The 13911-nt window shown below is 42.1% G+C and overlaps 1 protein-coding gene across 5 annotated transcripts in view; it reads right to left on the reverse strand.

Moving 5' to 3' along the window:
• Window positions 1–13911, reverse strand: part of camk2d1 (calcium/calmodulin-dependent protein kinase (CaM kinase) II delta 1) — a 105463-nt gene that overhangs the window by 10473 nt on the left and 81079 nt on the right. For 4 of the 5 annotated variants that reach the window (XM_046063775.1, XM_046063772.1, XM_046063774.1 and 1 more), the window contains exon 14: window positions 2907–2955. In XM_046063775.1, coding sequence (XP_045919731.1) covers window positions 2907–2955 — 49 coding nt within the window. Of the gene's footprint in view, window positions 1–2906; window positions 2956–13783; window positions 13825–13911 lie in introns of all 5 variants that reach the window. The other variant, XM_046063773.1, reaches the window with a different exon arrangement.

A 13911-nucleotide genomic window follows, 5' to 3' on the forward strand; every position in this document is an offset into this window, starting at 1 on the left:
GGGGGGGGGGGGGGGGGGGGGGGGGGGGGGGGGGGGGGGGGGGGGGGGGGGGGGGGGAGTGGTTTAAGTGCCTGAGGTGGTAGATTTGGGGGCTGGAGGAGGGAGAGTGTGCTGAGATGAAACAGTGGGTACAGAGGAAGGATGGATGGCAGGAGATGTAGGTTGGCGTTGGTGTGGTAGCGGGAAGGACAGGAAAACATGAAATGAAGAATAAATGAAAATCATGCAGGAAATGGCAGTTTGTTCAAAGCTCTCAATTCTTTCACCAGCTGAGAACAAATCAGTTTGGACAGAGCATGTGGAAATGTTCAGGGGTGTAAAGGTGAACAATAATGGAAGCGTTTCGTCAGATAGAAGCTGAGGTGATGCTGCAGGAGCATGAGCATCAGATAACTAAAGAATCCAATGAAAAGATCCATATCAGCTTCATCTCTGCATGCATTTAAATAGCTTAGCTCAGAGACTCAGCTTTAAAGGTTACACACACACACACACACACACACACACACACACACACACACACACACACTGCGATGTTTGGCTACATTTGCTACCACCAACCTTCAGGGAGTATTAACTGATTTTTTTTTTGGGCCACTTAGGAAAAACAACATGTTATAAAGTATGCACTCTCCTTATAGCTCTGTTTTAGTCCGCACCAACTGCAGAGAATCTGGCTGTTTAGCTGCAAAATGTGCCACTATGTTCACCAGCGAGAGACTCATTTGGCCTTTCTCTTATTTGATGCTGTGTATGTAGTTTACAGTGAGGGTTTTGCACTGAAGGAAGTTGATAAGGTTGGAGAGCAGTGAACAGTAAACTCACAGGCTGTAAGACCTGCAAGAGGCTAAAAAGCTCAGTAAAACCGAGAGGAGCCGCGGAGTTGATGACAATTCTCTGCGGGTTTGTGGCTATGAGTCACTTCTTTCACATTACACAGTCATTAGATTATTATTATTGCTACAGGGACGGCCCTGATGGCCCCTAGGCTGAAAAACCCAAACAATTTTAAAGCCAGTGTAGATGGAAAGCCAGGTCAATAACGAATACGTTTGATCAGCATACTTGCCAATCTCCAGACATCCCAGTTTAAACCAGGAGAGCGAACCTAACCTTTCATCCGGGAATGTTACCCTCAGAAACTGTGTGTCAACCCAGAATTTTCTTGCATTGTAGTGAATTTATGGGCTGATTTTGTTGTTGAAATGCAAGAGCATAGGTTTTGATTCAAAATCCAGCCCACAGACTCCGCTCTCATCAACCTCGTTTGCTCTGAGCCACATCCTTTCCTCAGGAGTTTGTGGAGACCACGCCAGAGCTAAAAAGGAGAGTGAATATTGGACTCACATTCACCAGGTGGACACAAACGTGACCCTAGTTAAATGCTAATGGTCTGAGGGTGTGTAAACAGACAACTGCTTGCAACATGTTAGCTACATCTCCAACAATATGATGTTGTGCTTTCAGCTTGCTGTGGAGTTCATTTTCCTCCAAGCAGTCACAAAAAAGATCAGTTAATAAAGCTTTATCATACCTTTTCAGATTAAAACACATCATTGCCTCCACTTTTCAACCAAGCCACCGAAGAAAAGAAACGCTGGACACTTTACTAAATCCATTTAATGCAATGGAAATAAGACACCCAACAGGAATCAATCAACCACATTCACATCAGTGCAAATGAGTCACATTCAAGAAATAGGAAATAGTAGTTGCTCTATTATATTCCCACTTCCTGCCACAGAGAGCTTCTTCACAAAAAATGTAATGATTAAAATCCTCTGCTCATTTCATAAAGATTTCTAAGCCTTTTAGTTGGCTGAGGCTGTGACACATGCAAGACAGATGAACAACTGTATTATAGTATGATACAAAAGGATTATAGCAGAAAGAAATGATGAGGGGAAAATCTCTTCTTTGGAAAAAAAAATCTCATAAGTAGAGCAGTGTGGAGCAATTTCAAAGCTTCGCTGAATAAGATTACTGGAGCATTGAGGAATGCCGACCCTATCAGCCATGAATAACAATGGAAGCCATTATAAGCGTCAGTTCCATGTCTCTTAATGGGCCTGTGTATGTACTGTAAGTATGGGAACACATATGCACGCACGCACGCACGCACAGCAAGGAAAGATGAATGTGAGAGGCCTCAAGAAATCAGAAAATGCTTATTTTTACAAAATGTTAAAAATGTGGAAAGATTCTAATCTCATAGTCTGACAGATTCTCTATACTATCAAAAGGTTACTACTGCAGTGAACAACAAAAAAACACAGACAGAATGACACATTCACAAATCAATTCCACTTTTGAAATGGCTCCATATTGAATATGTGGTAATTTGAACAGATTTTCAAGTAGCATTTCAAAAGCCCCACCTCCACCTCTTCTATGACCCCTCCCTACTCTGCTCAGTTTGGTGTTTCTTTGAGGGGAGAGATTAGGTCAGAGCCTAGACACCAAATATTAACATTTTCTGTCCCCTCCAAACTCTGAGACTGTGTGTGTGTTTGTTTTATCATCATCATCACAACCCACTCCCTGCTGCACTGATCCGTGGTTTGAGTTCATGGTACTGGCACAGCCATGACATGCAAAATTAAGCAATTCGCACGATGAGAAATGAAACATATTCAAACTGGAAGACAGCAAGTAATACAACATGCAACACATTCATGCAATATTACACAACCAGTAACAGGGTGCTGTCAAAAATTCCCCTGTGAAGAACATGGTTAGCCCAAAGCTAATTATAACGTGAGCGAGGGCACTCAAAGCAGAAAAAGAGAGGGGACTTCATACGCACCACTTGTTTGAGAGTTTAGAGGAAAGTTTTAATGCAGGTGCTTTGAAGTTGTCCTGCTAACAGAAGAGTAGTCTGTATTCATTAGTCTGAACCTCCCTACCTCTCACGTCCTCGTCCTCGATGGTAGTGTTGGCACTCTCACTGGACTCCTGTGAAAGGACAAATGAGAGACATGAGTATACCCAGCCTGACAGAAAAGCCCAAACAAGCTGAGGACAGACATCTGTGCTCAGCGGAGATCAGTGTTCGATCTCAACAGATCATTTTATCATCAGCTATCAGCATCCCTTACATCCTAATTTGGGATTAGACTATTGATTGGTATGTTGGTTTTCCTTTTTTTCGCAGATCTCAGCATTTAACTTAGAGTACCCTCTTATTATTACCAATGGGAATGATGGCCAAAACTAAACAGAATTATATTTCATATGGAAACTGCACTTTACCCATAAATCATCCTTTACACATTCTTCCTTTTCACCCCTTTAAATAAGATAGATTTCATGTTGCATGACTCATTACTTGTACAATGATTCTATCTTTGCTTGTGACAAACAAATATCTGATTTAGCAAACACAAAAAAGCAGAGTATTGCATTGGTAAAAGTGATAAGCTGCGAACTCTCTTCGACACTCTACTATGCACGAGTACACAAACTCTATGCTACACTATGTGCTACAGCACCATCATGTCACTGCACAAAGCAAAAGACAGAGGCATGCACGTGTTCCCACACTGTCATCTGATTATTATACATGATAATGTAGATCCACACATCTGCACAGGCAAATCACCAAGACACTGTAGACAGACTCCAGGCTATTCTGTTAAGGATTTGGCTTGGAACAGCTTTGGTATGCATGGCACTGCGTGGTCTTTATTTCTGTTCCAACAGCATGCATAATCCCTTTGTCACACAACTGTAAAACTGACTGATGTTACAGAGACAATGGTAGCACATGCTTTTCATCGGCTTAAACACCGGCATGACAACAAACTCATTTTTATGTTCAGATCTTACATAACAACTGCTTCAATATCCAGAATAGAAAGTAATAAACAAAATTGGACACATAGATAACCAGCATCAAGTCAAATAATTCCATGCAACAGTTTACAACAGCATGCAATATTTTACAGAATCCACAATCTCTTGTTTTATCACATGGCATGTTCTGTCTCAATAACAATAGCACACAAACATCATCATCAGAAGCAACATTTAGGCTCTACTCTAAATGGCGCACACGTCAGCAGCAAATTACAGCTTCAGACTAGCATCTGATCAGCTGTATACCTTGTTTCCATCAGCAGGGTTGTGGATAACAGTGGTTTGAGGCTCCTGATTTGAGAGGACAGTAGGAAGAGAGGGTGGTGCAAAACCAAAGTGAGTTAGGAAAAACGATTGACAGAAAAGTATTTTGCAAGAAAGGAAAAAAGAAAATATGTAAGTGGTAAAGGAAGCAGGGGAAACTGACATTATTGCTGATTGGGCTAAACAGAAATATTACAAAACAGAATAACTGCAGCATCTTATTCAAGACAGATGGGATGGGATTACAATGGAAGTTGAGACAATTCCCTGAACATCAAGTATAACAAGTTTTACCCAACACCGATGGCAAGATGACAACTTACATTCAACACAGACACCATGGGAAATGACCTGACGTCTATCTGCCTTTCCTAGCCAACAGCCGTAGGATACCAATGTGGTTTTTCTACAGCTAAAACATCCAGGAAAGGTTCACCCGAGTATGTAAAAGGCAGGCGTTTGACCAATCACACGTAACTTTACACACACAAACATACAGCTGTACTACTAAAAATAGATTAAAGAAATCATCTAAAACCAGATTTGACAGAGAGGTAACAGATGTAAATAACAGGATGGATTTCCAACTTACATGTACAGTTAATGCTATTGCAAAACTGTTTGCTGTACACTGGCGCTGCATCACTGTGTCCCAGCTGACAAGTTGTTACATTATGTATTTGACTGAGGCTGGGCTATCTGCAGGTGAACACTATGTGATGATGCTCATGTTTTCTGACAGTACATGGTCCCTAGTCCACCTCAGGATAATATTACTGTTGCAATTGCTGCATTTGTGCTGTAGGTGTGCAGACAATTTTCTGGCCTTCGAACTTTCTGGAAGTAAAAACTTTCTGGAAGCAAAATTTCTTGCCTAGACAATGTTGGCACTTCCAATGTTTGGATGGCCGTGACTTTTTATCAAAAGGAATAGTTCAACATTTTGGGAAATAACGCTGATTTGCTTTTGTTACCAGAGTGAGGTGAAAAGATTCATATTAATCTCCTGTCTGTGTATTTACAGAGCTTAAGTCTGGGCATGGTTAGCCTAGCTTAGCATAACGACTGGAAGCAGGGGGAAACTGCTGGCCTAGCTCTGTCCAAAGTTATAAATATATACCAATACCTCTAAAGTTGACTAATGAACATGTATCCTGTTTGCCTAATCTGTAAACAAGCTGAAATGTAAATGTTTTTATTGGGAGAAAGAAATAGTTCCCTCATACAACTCCCCCTAAAATCACAACTTGGTGTTTTTGCATTTCAGTTTGGGTATAGATTAAACAAAACCAGGTACATAGTGTTACTTAGTCAGCTTCGGACCTGCTGGTGCCCTAACCTGCTAAGTATATTAAAGCAATGTACCTTGTTTCTGAGATCCAGGCACGTGTTTCCCACTGCGCCATGTCTTATGCGTCTTATGCTAGCTGGGCTAACCACTTCCTGACTCCAGCTCAATATTTTACACACAGTAACTCTCACAATAATTAACTGTCATGAGAGAAGTCAACCACCAACAATTCTCTGATTCAAATCTCTGCCTGGCTGATGGTCATGGGTACTGTAGTTGTCAGAGCTATTTGGGATACCAAATGGGCAGAAACAAACCTGAAATTAAGCATAACATAAACCTGTAACGACTTAATGATGATTTATCTAGGAGACTCAGTGTTGCCACCTCAAAGAATATTGAGGTTATCATTAAAATGTAAATGGTTATTTGCAATGATTTGCAATTACAACTCTAAAACCCAACAGCAAACCGGTGTTGTCTCCAGTTTGGTTTAGGTGACATGCAATGGCCCCAGTGTTGCCATTACAGTCATCATCAACAACAAAGGAAATGTAGCCCATGTACAGCAATGTGGCAATGCAATCAAGCAACCCAGAAGTGCATTTGGATGGCTCATGTTACACAACCATTAAACCATCGACACTAAAGTGAGAGAGTGGAGTTCAACAGAGCTGCAGAATCAGACAGATGCTACTGAAAGTATGGACAGATAGAGACAGACAGTCGTGCAAACATGCATGCAGCAAGGCAAGCAGACAGTGTACCAGAGAAGGAGTGGGGACAGGCTCTTTGGGGCTGGTGACCACATTGGCCTTGTTGTTGATCTGGAGGGACAGACAGGTAGACAGACGGGACAGGGCAGAAGTGAAAGGCTTAGTGTTCAAATAATTGCTCTTCGAGCAGCCGCTGTGGAGGGAAAAGTGGAACATTGTGCTCAGGAGTCGCTGTCAAGAATAGCGAGTGTCAGTGAGTCAGACATCAAATGAGTGTGGCCCATCCAGCACACAACAGCTTCAGTTTGAACAGGGTAAGCAAATCAGCATCCTTTATTTAAAACAGTATACCATAAAAGAAACCAATTCCATAAAGAGTAAATAAACCAAGTTAGAGAATTATTTTAAGCTTACAGAGCTAGATGAAGAGAAACACCCTGGGGTGAAACAAATCACCCAATTACTCTGTAGAAGAATGATAAATTAGACTAAACTCTGAATTGACATTTCGACTTGTTGCACAAGTGCTGCCTTCTGCATGTCCCACAGTAAAACCAGATTATGGTGTTTTCTGGTAGTTATAACCATAACTCTGATAAGTTGTTCTCATGTCTATAAGACACCTGAGTATGTACTTTTATTCCTGCTAAAAACAATCTTAAAAAATGAACAACAAAGTTGTTCACTCATGTGATTGGATGGGTTTACAGTATTACAGTAAAAAGAAAGTTCAGGGAACAATAATATTACAATGTTAATATGCTGATGTTTAGCAGTTCAGGCGGTTTCAGACAGTGAGCAGCTGCCAATGTGGCTGCCTCCAATCCTACCAGCCTGTACACCATAGCCTAATACTATCCACCTAGTACTGAATCATCGCATAGTTTAATAGAGCGGGTTGCAGACTAAGATGGATGAAATGATCAGAATCTGACACGATTACAAGCTGATGTTACTCCAGTACCGTTTATCTTCTTTGATCTGCCTTCCTGGATCTGTGGTTGCAAGACACCTATTATAGCGTTGATGCTGGCCAGTATTTACCATGAGGTTTTCATAATCTGGTAATCACAGTTTTAATGATATCTATAATAAAATCTGAAATGGTTATACTAGCAGTGGGAAATCTGACTGTGGTTTGTCATTAAACCGCTAACCGGTTCATCCCTAACCGGGTCTTCCATCTGCACCATTGCAACAGGCTGCAATGGAACCACAATTCTTCCCCACCTGGCTAAATCCACATGGGAATCCATCCAATAGTTAGAGATATTTCAGTCTAGACCATAGACTGTATTAAAAAAGTGGACTTAGCCACCGTGACGTCACCCGTTGGTTTGTGGTAGTTTTGAAGCCTTGAGTTTGGCATATTGGCTGTCGCAATCTTGAGACCATAACCTCATTAGGAAAGTGTTTACTGAGGTAATAAATCAGCTGAGAAGTAGGGTCATATTCTTATAGACTTCTATACAATCTAACTTCTTTTTGCAACCAGTGGAGTCTTCTCTTCTTGGTGTTGACCAAAGTGGTGGACTGACTGCCATCCCTAAAGCCATGCAGCTAGCACAGCTAAAACGTGGGTTTGTCACATTCATGGACTAGACCCTCTGTCATTAGGCAGTCAACAGTCTTTCTCGTTTCTTTGATGCATCACCATCAGTGTCACTTAACATTCCAATTCACTGGTTATTATAATTATAAACACCAGTACGCTAAAGGTCATCATACTTTACAGTATTTACATTACATTTATTCATTCAGCTGACGCTTTTATCCAAAGCGACTTACAATTGCCATATATGTCAGAGGTCGCACGCCTCTGGAGCAACTAGGGGTTGCTCAGAGTGGGGAACTGACTGACTTTGGGTCTCTCACACCAAAGGCATATGTTGTATCCACTGCCCCATCACCATGGGTGGTGCCAAATAACTTCCATTTACTCATTTGGCAGACGCTTTTATCCAAAGCGACTTACATTTGAGAAACAACATACAATCATTAACAGTATCAAATACAGATCTACAACTGACAATACATACTAGTAAGAGCAGCAATAAATACTAGTAAGAGCTCATAGTTCATATCACATCAATGGGGTAAATACCTAGGGAAGGAAGTAAGAGTTAACAAAAAAAGTGCAATCAATACAAGATAATTGTAAGGAGATCGAAGAAGAAGAGCACAGGAAGTGCATGTTAGAGGTTAGGAGTTAGAGGTGTTATAAGAGGAAGTGTTCTTGGAAGAGATGAGTTTTCAAGAGCTTCTTGAAGTTAGAGAGGGACGCCCCTGCTCTGATGGCGTGTGGTAGCTCGTTCCACCATGAGAACAGCCGGGACTGGGATTGCTTTGAGTGAAGGGATGGCAGAGCCAGGTGGAGTTCGTTGGAGGAGTGTAGCGGCCGAGAAGGAAAGTAAGTTTGTATTGTGGAGTTTAGGTAGATGGGTGCAGACCCATTAGTCACTCTGTATGCAAGCATTAGTGACTATCGGGGAGCCAGTGGAGGTCACTGAGTAATGGAGTGACATGAGTCCTTTTGGGCTGATCAAAAACCAGACGCGCTGCTGCGTTCTGAACCATTTGTCAGGGTTTCACCGCACAAGCTGGAAGACCTGCTAGGAGGGCATTGCAATAGTCGAGGCGAGAGATAACCATTTCCTGTACCAGAAGCTGGGTGGCATACTGAGTGAGGTAGGGCCTGATTTTCCTTATGTTGTATAGAGCAATGCGGCATGACCGAGAGACAGCAGCAACATGGTCTGAAAAGGATAGCTGGTCATCAATCATGACACCCAAGTTTCTCACCACCCTGGTTGGAGTGATAGTAGAGGAGTCAATTTGTAGTTTGATGTTATGGTGAACAGATTGCTTGGCTGGAATGACCAAGAGTTCAGTCTTAGAGAGGTTTCGTTGAAGGTGGCAAGCCTTCATCCATGCAGATATGTCCGAGAGACAGTCCGTGATCCGCGCCGAGACAGTTGGGTCATCTGGCGGGAAGGATAGGTAGAGTTGCGTATCGTCTGCGTAGCAGTAGTAAGAGAAGCCGTGAGAGCAAATGATCGGCCCCAGTGAGGTGGTGTAAATTGAGAAGAGAAGGGGCCCTAGCACTGAGCCTTGGGGCACCCCTGTGGAGAGGATGATAATTGTCCTTGCCACAAAACATTGTAGGAACACCCCGAGAGGTAGGATTCAAACCACAGGAGTGCTTTACCCAAGATGCCCGTTGCTGAGAGTGTGGATAACAGGATCCTGTGGTTGAATGTGTCAAGGCAGCTGAAAGCAGGATAAGAACTGAAGATTGGGCTGCAGCTTTAGCTGACCTTAGGGCTTCTGTTACAGACAAAAGAACCGTTTCAGTAGAGTGGGCACTCTTAAAACCAGACTGATATGGATCTAGGAGGTCATTCCGTGAAAGGAATTCTGAGACCTGTTTGAATACTGCCCGTTTGATAGTTTTGGATAAAAATGGTAGAAGAGACACTGGCCGATAGTTCTCAACTTGAGTTGGGTCAAGTGAGGGCTTTTTGAGCAAGGGTGTGACCAGTGCCCTTTTGAAAGTGGTCGGGAAGGTTCCTGAAACCAGAGAAGTATTTATCACATGAGTGATTGCGGGGAGGTAGGAGATATGGCTTGGAGGAGATTCGTAGGAATTGGGTCCAGCGGGCATGTAGTGGGACGGCTATGGGTCAGGAGTTCTGATACTTTGCTCTCAGTGAGAGGAGTAAACAAGGAGAGTGAAGAACCATTGACCTGGGAGGGCAGAGGAAAAGATGTAGTAGGACTGCTACAATGGTTGAGTTTGAGTGTTTTAGAGAATTGGCTGGTTATAGCCGCCACTGAGCAGCAAAGGTATCAGCAGACAAGTTTGTGGGTGGAGGAGGATTTAGTAGTGCTTTAAAAGTGGAAAATAATTTCCTTGAGTCAGTGGCACTGCTAGTTCTGAACGCCGTTTTGGCAGCACTTACTTAAATGTGTTTAATCATTATTCGTATGTGATAATTAATTTAAAAATGCCAAATATGGTAAATCTGCCTACATTTGTAAAGAGTGTTTGTCAACTCCAAAAACAGGTGTTACAAAGGGGTGTCTTGTAAAGTGAAAGTGTTAATAATAAGAACACATTGGCAATGACAGACTCATGTGCATCTGAGTCTGAATCTGAATAATCAGGTTACCCTTAGTGTCATGATGAAAACCAGTCAGGATAGACTCTACTAAATATAGGAGCAATTAACATAATCACTGACAAAGACATGCCCAGTAACAGACTCAACAAAGCAGAACAAAGGAAATAAGACATGATAAGAATGTGCGCCGGGTCTGTTTCTACAGCTATTGTACTATTTACCTGTATTACTATAATGACGCCAGCTACTTTACCTCCAAATCTACAGCACAAGGTACAAGGTCAGATTCTGATATTATCCAGTTGATACTACACTATATGGAAAAAAAAGTATTGGGACATACCTCCACATTTCATCTACAGAAGCTTTAATGACATCCCATTCTAAACCCATAGGCATTAATATGGAGTTGGCAACTTCCACTCTTCTGGGAAGGCCTGGCTAGAAATCTCTGTTGTAGTTCATCCCAAAGGTGTTGAGGTGAGGTGAGGGTTGAGGTTAGGGCTCTGTGCAGGCCAGTCATGTTCTTCCACACCAAACTCATCCAACCATGCAGTTATGGACCTTGTTTTGTGCACTGGGGCACAGTCATGCTGGAACAGAAAGGGCCTTCCTCAAACTGTTCCCACAAAGTCTGATGCATATGAAAGAATTTTCTAAAATGTCTTGGTCAGCTGAGGCATTAACATTTCCCTTCAGTGGAACTAAGGGGCCCTGGCCAACCCCAAAAAAACAACCCCTAGCAATATCCTCCACCAAACTTTATAGTCGTCTACAGTTGTTTACAATGTAGTCAGGTAGGCAACGTTCTGACATTTGCCAAATCTAAGACGTTTCCACTGCTCCAGTCCAATGCTGGCGTGCTTTACAAGATTCAAATCCAACACTTGTGGAATATCTAGGAGGGAATACATTTCACGAACTGACTTGTTGCCATGGCAGCATCCTATTACTGTACCAAGCTCAAATTCAGTGAGCTCTTTGGAACAACCCATTCTTTCGCAAATATTTGTAAAGGCAGACTGCATGGCTGGGTGCTTGATTTTATACACCTGTGGAAATGGGATTGAACGAAACACCTGAATTCAATTAAGAGGTGTGTCCCAATACTTTAGTCAATATAGTGTGTGGAAAGCGTCCTGGAAAAAAAACAGAACCTACAGACTGCATTTTACTAAGATTTATAATAATACTGGGGAAGCACAACATGACTCTTAACCTGAACCACTACTTACTTACCACACTACTTATTGACAATTGATTTTTTTAAAGGGTTGGTGTTTTTTTGTTGTTTTTTTTTTACAAAGATGCTCTTGCAAAGTCCAACTTTGATTCAATCAAGAACAGGATTGGTTTTTGTGGCATGGTATGAACTGGCCAGCACTAGTTATTTCTAATAATATGGTCTATTCAGGCACACAGTCTACACTTGTATGTCTTGTATATACACTGGTATGTCTCAGGCAGAGACAAATATCTCCATGGCAAAACCATTAAGGGGCTGTGAGAATGATGAAGATGATAGAACAACTCCCCCTAGCTTGCAAAACCCCCACAATAAATTTTCTTAGAGGTAACCTTAGTGTTCTCTAAAGCTGTTAGCTACAGCCCTGAACATGAGAACAGAAGACAGATGTTTGTATAAAGTACTTTCCCTAATTACTGTGTTCTGTCTATGTTATAGAATGCCTCTTTGTTGATAAACTGATTGGCTATTTAGGATTGATTTGAGTGAAAGAAGAGAGGCTGCTCTTCCAGGAAACCCCCTATTCAACAGTGTGTGATGTGTTCACTGTCTGTTCAGTCATGCTGTGCCTCCCCAACCTTAAACAGCACTTTGGTGGAATTTAAATACAAGGGGTTTTCTACTGCTAACTAACCACTGCAGGTGTCAGTAAGCACAGGCCTACCCTCAAATGTTCTGTACCGTCCGTCCTCCTTTTCTGCATTGAGCACCAGAACAGAACCAAACAAGAGAGAAAATTTACCAATGCCTTACTGTGGAACCCTCTCTCTCTCTCTCTCATAATGTGCACAGAGCAGTGGAGGGTCATTTTCCATAAACTCATGAACAAAATGTCAGTACATATTCGGACCAGCCTTTCCTAATGCCATTAAATAGATGATCAGTATCAACCCACAACAGTATTTAAAGGAGTGTAAGTGAATCTGCAGAAGGACTGTTGATATTTGAACTTATCTGCCAAACAAATACACCCCCTCCTTTCACTGTTCCCTCAGACGCTCCGCCCCCCTAATTTCAACTCTGAGGTTTCTCCAGCGTTGAAACTCCTTCACCCTCGCCTGTCAACTTTCTTCTCCGTTTATACTCTTAAGACCTTTGGCTGTTTCTTGGCCATCTGTCCTCCTTCAGTGCCTAGAGTCTAGCAAAATGCCCCTTCCAGCTCAACCTTCCAGCTCTCCTTGATCCTAGCAGCAGCAGGCAGCTCTGATAAACTAACAGTAACCTGCTCAGCAGCAGAGAGCAAACAGTCGCTGTTAGAGACTAGCAGGTGAACACAGCTGAACATTAAGCAGCTAAAGAGCCAGATATTTCACTCAGGAACTGGTGGAGACCAAAAAAAGAGCAAAAAGACAGAATATTGGACATCAGGTGGAAAGAAATAATACTGATGTTGCTTCATGAGTGTTGTATTTGTAAGTAGGCCGTTTGTCAACATACTAAACGAAGCATATATAAGTCACATTAAATAAAAATCTACTCTGATTGGATTTTCCTGGAATGATTTTCTACAGCACAAATAGTCCCAATGAAAATCCATCCACATTTAGGACTGTGGATTGTCTAGAACTTTAACCACCGTTTTTGATTTTTAGAGCTTTAGGCAGCAAAAACAAAATCTTATTCACCTTCATTATATTGGGGTGGTGACATGAGTATGAGGCAGATATTCCAAACCTTTGCCATACTAGAAACCACTAGGGTTAAGTGGGGAAAAAAAAAAAACCTTTAAGGAACACCCTCCCCTCGCCCAAAAGGGGAACGGTAACAACCTTAAACAATGGCCAAATTGAATGAGAGATTTAGAGGCGCAAAGTTGAATTAGGAGAAACACACACACACACACACACACACACCCCCTTGGTTGTGTCAGTGGAGGATTTTCATCATATGACAGCTGAGTGGAGAATAGCGGGGAGATGAAGCCTTTCTCCCACCCTGGAATCATTATTTAATCATCAGTTATTAGTTTCCAACAGAGTCCTCGGCTCAGATGTTCGTCCTTCTCTCACACAGATTGACAATGCAGAAGGGGATCATTATTGGGAAATATCTGTCACACCCACTTGGGAAAGATTAGTTTCACTGAGCTTCTATTTTTACCAAAGCAGTAGCGCTGCTTGAGTTCATGGGCCTACAGTATTCAAAGAACAGCACTTTAAACATGAGCTGAAACCTGCGGAGGTACAGTGTGATATGTGGTCCCGTAGTACGGAAAACAATAGTCAAGGACATGTAAGCTTTCTGTACAAGAAAAAAAAAATAGTGTGAGGGAAGCTGAACTTACTTTGACACCATCTGGTTTCTTGTTCAGCAGGCTCTTGGCTGCTGTTGAGAAAAAAAACCAACAATGCAAGGAAATGAGTGGACAGCTGGAATTACCGCGTACACACTCACACACACACACACACACAC

This window comes from Micropterus dolomieu, linkage group LG12 (assembly GCF_021292245.1).
Source record: "Micropterus dolomieu isolate WLL.071019.BEF.003 ecotype Adirondacks linkage group LG12, ASM2129224v1, whole genome shotgun sequence".
NCBI classification, from domain to species: domain Eukaryota; kingdom Metazoa; phylum Chordata; class Actinopteri; order Centrarchiformes; family Centrarchidae; genus Micropterus; species Micropterus dolomieu.